The sequence below is a fragment of the Takifugu flavidus genome, unplaced genomic scaffold, assembly GCF_003711565.1.
Source record: "Takifugu flavidus isolate HTHZ2018 unplaced genomic scaffold, ASM371156v2 ctg684, whole genome shotgun sequence".
In the NCBI taxonomy this organism is placed as follows: Eukaryota; Metazoa; Chordata; class Actinopteri; order Tetraodontiformes; family Tetraodontidae; genus Takifugu; species Takifugu flavidus.
In genome coordinates this window covers 2,589-10,190 of record NW_026622295.1, presented here as the reverse complement: position 1 = coordinate 10,190, position 7,602 = coordinate 2,589, and the positions used below count along the sequence as shown (strand labels likewise).

At 45.6% G+C, this 7,602-nt stretch overlaps 2 protein-coding genes across 3 annotated transcripts; both read right to left on the bottom strand.

Annotated features, from left to right (window-relative positions):
* Positions 1 to 1,442: 1,442 nt before the first annotated feature.
* Positions 1,443 to 4,252, bottom strand: LOC130521079 (uncharacterized). Of its 2 annotated transcripts, XM_057024736.1 has the most exons (3): positions 4,226 to 4,252; positions 3,827 to 3,921; positions 1,443 to 3,253 (listed from the first exon to the last, which is right to left on the bottom strand). In XM_057024736.1, the coding sequence occupies exon 3, from the start codon at positions 3,222 to 3,224 to the stop codon at positions 1,743 to 1,745; it is 1,482 nt and encodes a 493-aa protein (XP_056880716.1). In that variant the 5' UTR covers positions 3,225 to 3,253; positions 3,827 to 3,921; positions 4,226 to 4,252; the 3' UTR covers positions 1,443 to 1,742. The 2 variants fall into 2 exon arrangements, with proteins under 2 accessions (XP_056880716.1, XP_056880715.1); XM_057024735.1 differs by lacking the exon at positions 4,226 to 4,252 and having other exon boundaries at positions 3,827 to 4,185.
* Positions 4,253 to 5,610: 1,358 nt separating this feature from the next.
* LOC130521078 (coiled-coil domain-containing protein 134-like) lies at positions 5,611 to 7,314 on the bottom strand. The gene is made up of 4 exons (XM_057024734.1): positions 7,135 to 7,314; positions 6,774 to 6,955; positions 5,896 to 5,967; positions 5,611 to 5,823 (listed from the first exon to the last, which is right to left on the bottom strand). The coding sequence occupies exons 1-4, from the start codon at positions 7,178 to 7,180 to the stop codon at positions 5,626 to 5,628; spliced, it is 498 nt and encodes a 165-aa protein (XP_056880714.1). The 5' UTR covers positions 7,181 to 7,314; the 3' UTR covers positions 5,611 to 5,625.
* Between the last annotated feature and the right edge of the window lie 288 nt (positions 7,315 to 7,602).

Below are 7,602 nucleotides of genomic sequence, written 5' to 3'. Positions count from 1 at the left end.
AGTGCTTAAAATATTTGATCACTTATCAGAATCAGATTTATTTATTGCCATTGTTCATGTAGTACACAGTTACACAAGCTAGGAATTTGTCTCGGTGCGACGCTGCAACATTCAACATAGAGAAGACAATAAACACTAGAATAAGATAAATAAAATAAGATATATAAATATATAAATAGTAAGGTGTGTATTGTTCATGAGTCCGACTGGCTGCTGTACATGGTGCTTAAGTGATAAGTCACTTGGTGTTCAGCAGCCTGATGGCAGAGGGGAAGAAGCTGTTCATGTAGCGGGAGGTTTGGTCCGAATGGACCGTAGTCTCCTGCCTGAGGGGAGGGGGGAAAACAGTCCGTGACCAGGGTGGGAAGGGTCGGCCGTGATCCGACCTGCACGCCTCCGGGTCCTGGAGATATACAGGTCCTGGATGGATGGAAGCCTGCAGCCGATCACTTTCTCGGCAGCGCGCACGACGCGCTGCAGCCTCAGTCTGTCCCTGGCGGTGGTGCCAGCATACCACACGGTGATGGAGGAGGTGAGGATGGACTCGATGATGGCCGTATAAAACTGCACCAACATCCTGGGAGGCAGTTTGAGCTTCCTCAGCTGCCGTAGGAAGAACATCCTTTACTGGGCCTTCTTGATGAGGGAGCTGATGGTTGGCTCCCACTTAAGGTCCCGGGTGATGGTGGTGCCCAGGAAGCGGAAGGAGTCCACAATGGTGATGGGGGAGTCCATGAGGGCAAGGGGGGGCAAAGGGGCTGTGACTTTCCTGAAGTCCACAATCATCTCCACTGTTTTCTGAGCGTTCAGCTGCAGGTTGTTGTGTCCGCACCAGGAAACCAGTCGAGCCACCTCCCTCCTGTAGGCAGTCTCATCGCCATTGGAGATGAGCCCGATGAGGGTGGTGTCATCCGCAAACTTGATCAGCTTGACAGACTGGTGGCTGAAGCAGCAGAACAATCACAAGTTGGCACTGGGAAAGACTCAGCACACTAAATTTACCTTTAATTGATGTTGAAGGTAAACGAACATACAGTTGTTAACTATCGTGTCATCCGTCCTTCTGTAATAACCGTTTCCCTAGTTTCTCATTACAAAACTCTACATTTCTAACAGTTCCCCTAATCCTTTATATGTACAAATCTTGTAAAGCATTTATAGCCAAGAAAGATTCACAATTATGATTGAAGATGTTTATTGGCAGTTAATTCATATATATTTCATATATATTGTTTACATTGCATATCGAGTCACATTAGAAAAGGTTCTGGAAATATTCTCATGTGAATGCAAACAGGAAAATAACAAGAACACCAGAATTATTCCATTATAGAACACTTTTGGCTTTCTGGCCATCAAAATAAACATCAGTTAGTTAAAATCAAATGTTATAGGCTGGTGAGATTACTGTTACAGTAAAAGCATGAAATGATTAAATTAGACAAATCAACTGTAAGAAATTTGTGTCGTTCTTTAAAATGATCTGCATTTATGATTGTACAGCATCAGTTTAGTTTTGACGGAATTGTGTCAGATTTCATACACTATAAAAAACATACAAACAAAAGTAGGAATCACAATTGTACAGTTGGTGCAGTTAAGCATCTTTATTTGACGCACCCAGAGACCAATATAACTTGATGCAGCAACATTTTAGGTCATAGGTGCAGCAGGGCTAGCAATATTTGTTACACTTGCCACTATACGTGCAGCAGAGCAAGCAATATTTGTTACACTTGCCTCTATACGTGCAGCAGAGCTAGCATATTTGTTACACTTGCCTCTATACGTGCAGCAGAGCTAGCAATATTTGTTACACTTGCCTCTATACATGCAGCAGAGCTAGCAATATTTGTTACACTTGCCGCTATACCTGCAGCAGAGCTAGCAACATTTGTTACACTTGACACTATACGTGCAGCAGAGCTAGCAATATTTGTTACACTTGACGCTATACGTGCAGCAGGGCTAGCAACATTTGCTACACCTCCTGCGCATATAACAGCCTTCACTCCCAAGGTGAGTCCTACAGCTCCTCCCAGGCCTACAGCGACTGTGCCAATAGCACTTACTTGCTGCAAGGTATTGAAAGCAGCCTCGCCAGCGCTGGCAGCTTCAGTACCTGCAATGATTCCAACACAACCACCAGCAGCTCCCCCTACTGCTGCCCCCAGAGCCACTGCAGAGCCTGTTATCCCAAGTGTTGTCCCGGTAAGCGATGCCCCGGCTGCAGCTGCTAAAGGGACAGCTGCCCCAAACGTGGCCCCTACAACCAAGCCCGTAACAGCCGCTGCCACCACTATCTTAATTCTCTTCAGCACGGCAGGAGAGAGCGCAGCCTTGATCCAGCATGTCAAAGATTGCTCCCTGCTGCCACCTGCATGCGTCCCTCTGGACTGGTTCCTACATCTGTTGGTCAGAGGGCTGGAAGGGCTGCCACTCCTCTTCCTTTTGCATCCTTTTCCCCTAAATTTCTCCTCACTTGCCGACTGCCCATCTGCTTCCCCTCGCTCCCTCATCCTTTCCTGTTCTTCCCTGATGATCGCCTCAGCTTCTGAAAACATTGCACTGGTGTAAAAGCCTTCAGCTGTGTGCGTCACCATGTTGTCCACCTTCATTAACAGCTCTTCCACCTGCAGAGTGTTACCAGTTTCTTTATTGTTGAATACATGGTATCTGCCTCCACACGTCTCAATCAGAGAGTTTAGCAAGGGATTTCCGGAGTCCCTTAGGTATGTTTCTATTTCAAGGCCTTCCAGCTCGTCACCTCTAGTAAACAAAACCACAGTATGACGACGGACAGCATTTTCCCCAAATATCCCTGCCAACTGACAGAGAGCCTGGTTTTCACTGTCTGTGTATCGTCCTAATGGAACCACCAGCAGGAATGCATGTGGACCAGGGGCAGCGACAGCCACACATTTGGTTACTTCATCCAAAATCTGCTCCCCACTGAGGCTAGTGTCCCCGAAACCTGGCACGTCCACGACCAGGATTTTCCTTTTTCTCCTCTCTGTGCCATCCTCCTGGGAATCCTGCTTCTCTGTAAGTTCAGTGATCCCGTGCTGGCAGAGCTTGGTGACAGAGCTGCCGCTCATCTTTGGCAGGAAATGCCTTCGGCCCAAAATGGTATTCCCGGAGGCACTCTTGCCCGCTCCTGTTTTTCCAATGAGGACTAGTCTGAGTTCCTCATTCCTTCGAGTTTCAGAATTTTCATTTTCCATTAGAAGCTCTCTTTTCTGTTTTTTTCCCTCTGCGTGAAAAATAATGTACAGATCACATCAAGTTTAAAAGTTCAATTAAATACACCATTATATGCCTTTAATGCAGTTTGTTGGGAAAATAATGTAAAGTTGTTACTCAATTGCAAGCTAAAGACGGGCAGCTTTAGCTGGCCTCTTGTTGCAAATTTATCCTTGCAATTCCAAACAAAATCATCCAAATAATGTAGATATCTAGTTGTGAAAGAAAATGTCAAAACAAAACATTGCAAGAATATTAGATGCAATATGATTTTTGCTGCCACCAACTTCTTGAGAGACAGTGAGATCCCAAAGCTATTTAAGCTGTAAAACATTATACTTTCGTTTAGAGCGAATAATCACGGCCCTCTCACTGCGCTTGATCCTTCAGGCGATGGAATCGTGATCGGTTATTTAATCTCACTAATCGGTGATCGCCCCCACACTTGTGATCGCATAGATGCCACGATATTGGTGGTCGGTACCAAATAGCGCTTTGAGTTCGGCGCTATTGGACCTGGTCCTCAGCGAACTGTCCACCCTTCTGATCAAAAACAGAAACTGTCACATTAAGATGAACTCACCACGGAAAGACGTGGCTCTGTCTGACTCCAAGAAGACGTTTCTTGTTCAACTCCTTCAAACTTCTGGTTCCGTCTTCTTGATACAGCAAATTAAGCTGTAAAACATTATAGTTTTGTTTTAGAGTGAATAATCACTGCCCTCTAGTGGTAGAGCAGAACTTTTATTAACTGTTCTTGATCTTTTCCCTTTAGTTGATCCTTCAGGCGATGGAATCGTGATCGGTTTATTTAATCTCACTAATCGGTGATCGCCCCCAGACTTTTGATCGCATAGATGCCACTATATTGGTGGTCGGTACCAAATAGCGCTTTGAGTTCGGCGCTATTGGACCTCGTCCTCAGCGAACTGTCCACCCTTCTGATCATAAACAGAAACTGTCACATGAAAGATCTTCTCACCCTCAGGAGCCACGTCTTTCTTTCCCCCCAAAATCGTTACTTTTCCAAATCTTCCAAACTTGTTTTATCTTCTCGGTCCAGCTGCATCTCTTCGAATTGTTGAGACGTCACTGTTACTTTATTTCAGAGCGAAGACTTACTGCCATCTAGCGGTGGATCACAAACGTTATCAGAGCTTTAAATTTCTTTAAATGTAATAACAAAATGGCTTTTATGTGCAATTATCATCAATTCTCAATATACATATAGTTGTCCAACAGTTGTAATATTTCAAAATTACACCAATTTTACGTATATAGATCTAAAATATGTCCCTTTCAAAGAAAAAGACAAAACAAAAGCAGTATGAATAACATTTTTAACATATCTTGCCCCCCCCAATGCAATAGTCATAGTTGCCCTCTGATGTTCACAGTTCTTTTTTATGAAGACAAACAGAAATTGTACATGGTCCTTATGGCAAACAGAAAATGTCACTGCGTCCTTCACAAAAACTTTTTAAAAATTAGATATATAACAGATTTCTCTTTCAACAAACAACAAATCATAAATGTTGATATTTTGGTTTGACATTAATAAATCATAACCAGGCCAAGTGTCTCCTCTATAAGTTAGACCACATCTATATTTTGGCAGCCACACATATTAGAATAAAAATGGATTTAGACTGAAACAATAGACCAGATACATCATAGTGGGGTCCTGTAAAGGTATCAAGTACTGTCAATGTTGTTACGCTCGAGAGGACTGGCAGTCAAGTGTGGCGGAACCCCAAGAAGGCAGACAGACACGGGAATTAAAAAGTAAATTCTGAAGGTTTAATGAAGCAAAAAAACCAGGAGGGAAGAAACAAAATGAGAGAGGCCGAGACAAACTATAGGTGCGTGATGCGGCAGACGAACCAGTTCGAGATCCAGGGCGAGAGTCTGTGGGGGAGTCCAAGTGTCCAGAGGATAGGAGAAATCCGTCCGAGGAAGGGGAAGAGGAAGAAGTCAGAGGAAGAGGGGCTAGGAAGGTTGCAGAGGAGTCGCTGGAAGACGCAGGGAGACGCAGGAGTCGCTGGGGAGCCTGGAGAGATGCTGGGTCCACGGGACGTGTTGCCAAAAAATATCAGTTAGATCAAGCACTGGCCTGAGTGCATAGGGACCTTTTATGGGTGCAGAGTCGTTTGGGCGGATTGGGTGCAGCTGCAGGAGAGGGCCCAGGTGGTGGTGGTTGAGCTGATTGCCCAGGAGGAAGTGGGGCCAGAGTAGGAGTCACAACAAATGTATCATATTAAAAACTATTTATGTTCCAAAGTACCTCAAGTTTATCAAAAATGAGATTTCCTTTTCAATTCACCAATATGTTTTTTTCACGCCACTGCGCCACTTCTCTGTCGTCACGGTCACCACATCGGATCACCTATGAACAGCTGTACATGAGCGCCGATCTTCTTGGCCTCTGCTCTCTGAACGTGCTGAAGGGGCGGCGCTATAGTTCAGAGCGTGAGCGGGAGATGCGAGGGCCTTCCTGATTTCTTTCCTCTTCTCTTCTTTTCTCCTCCTCTTCTCTTCCTCCCTCAGGATCTTCTTGAAAGCTTCGGCAGTGTGAAGCACCTGGGATGAGATGACGTTTGGTGGACAACCCGATTTAAACTGCCATTAATGTAGGACCCATATGCTACTCACGTCGTCGCGCTCGGTGCGGTATGGATTCATAAAATCTGGAGTTTTCTCCGTTATTCCCAGCTCCTGTGACATCTGAACACCCAGTCAGAAATATAAGGAAGGGGGGAAAAAGAAAGAAGAAACGTAAAGATGCTGCACGTCTCATTTCCCACACCAGGAGTCAGAACCTATCAATACTTTGACTTGGTCATGGACGCTATCAGGTCTCCAACTGCTGCCGGCAGCCTTGAAATGAATCTATGCTGTAATTCTCCTGGCGCTTGGCTAAGGTCACAGATTAATCATGCCACAGTTTGGCTCATTAACCCGCAGACTGGACAGGGAAAAGCGGTTTATCTGCTTTGTTCTTTTGAGTTGCAAAGGTCACAACAACGGCGGAGAATCGTGGAGACAAACGACACATTTGTGGCGCTGTGGCTGAGAATGGGACGCAGTTACAGACAAACAGACTGAGCAGCACAGAAACAGGACTGCATTGCAGCAGCAATTTATGACTGCAGTTCAACAGTCATTAAGAATATTTTGCATAGTTTTTGCTATATGCAGTCAATGAAGATGTTAATACGGAGGTCAACACTTGCAGCTCATTTACACATTACGGTGACACGCCGACGCAATTTAGGTCCTAATACGACGCAAGAACACAAATGTGTAACTGCTCCCCTGCTATGGAGGTAAGAAAACAGGAAAATGGCAAAAAAGCATTGTTTTCGCAGTTGACTGCATCATCATATGGTTTTTTTAAACTTCAAATGTACAGAAAATTACAAACAAATGTCTGAACACTACACAACCCTTTTGGAATCTTGAGGTTGACCAGGTTCACAAGGAGCAGGCCCAGCTGCAGCCCAGGAGAGGTTACGGTAGCGTGTCCTTACCAGGGTGAGGACATGCTGGTGGGCCCCTCCTGTGAAGACCCCTGTCTGGTTACAGAAATGGAGCCCCCAGCGCAGCAGGCCGCCCCATTCAGAGTTCCGGTCAAAGTAGTGGTGGACGATGCGCGGGAAACGCAATGCAACGTCGCCAAAAAACGCCGTGTTCTCCACCACATGTGAATAAGCTGCAGAGAGGAGGGAGAAATGGCAAGAGGAAAAAATCTGATGTCACTGAACCAAAGGAACGAGGACGAGGAACATCCTCTCAACAGGGAGAGAGGATGAGAGGTGCACGGGCGAGTGGGGAGAGTGCACCCAGCAGCTGGAGAAAAAAGGGACAACAGAGGATGAAAATGAGCCAGACCTTCTTTGATCTTGTCGTCCATCGGGAACGGGTCGTCGGGCTGCATGTTGGCCGCAACCAGGATTTGTCTGGAGTCCTCCAACACCTAAAGATCAGCAGAGGAAGGATGTAACAAGACTTCTTTTTCAGGGCTACACAAAAGCTGCTGGCATATTCAACTCTGCTTCACTGAGGACTGCAGGTCGAGAGAAGAAGACTTGGAATGCGAGTTCCTCTTTTCACACGAGCTCCAGAACATTCACCGGACACGAGGACACGTGCCATGGTGGCGCCTTCAAGACATCCTAAGACTCTCAGTGGGAAGGTGGGAAATAACAGGAGAGGCAGAATCCCAGGATAATCCATTCTAGTTGCTATTCACACATGGCTTCTGCAAGGGAAATTCTCTTAGACTTCTGGGGATGGCTGCATGTGTAAATGTGGCTTACCAAAGTCAATATTTGCCTCAGAAGTGTCCTCACACCAACA

What these genes read in the sequence shown, in the direction of transcription:
- LOC130521079 (XM_057024736.1), bottom strand. Translation starts at nt 3,224, where the DNA reads ATGGAAAATGAAAATTCTGAAACTCGAAGGAATGAGGAACTCAGACTA.
- LOC130521078 (XM_057024734.1), bottom strand. Translation starts at nt 7,180, where the DNA reads ATGCAGCCCGACGACCCGTTCCCGATGGACGACAAGATCAAAGAAG. An exon ending in GGACGACAAGATCAAAGAAG is followed by an intron (nt 6,956 to 7,134) that starts GTCTGGCTCATT and finishes TCCTCTCTGCAG; the next exon opens with CTTATTCACATGTGGTGGAG. An exon ending in ACCAGCATGTCCTCACCCTG is followed by an intron (nt 5,968 to 6,773) that starts GTAAGGACACGC and finishes CTGGGTGTTCAG; the next exon opens with ATGTCACAGGAGCTGGGAAT.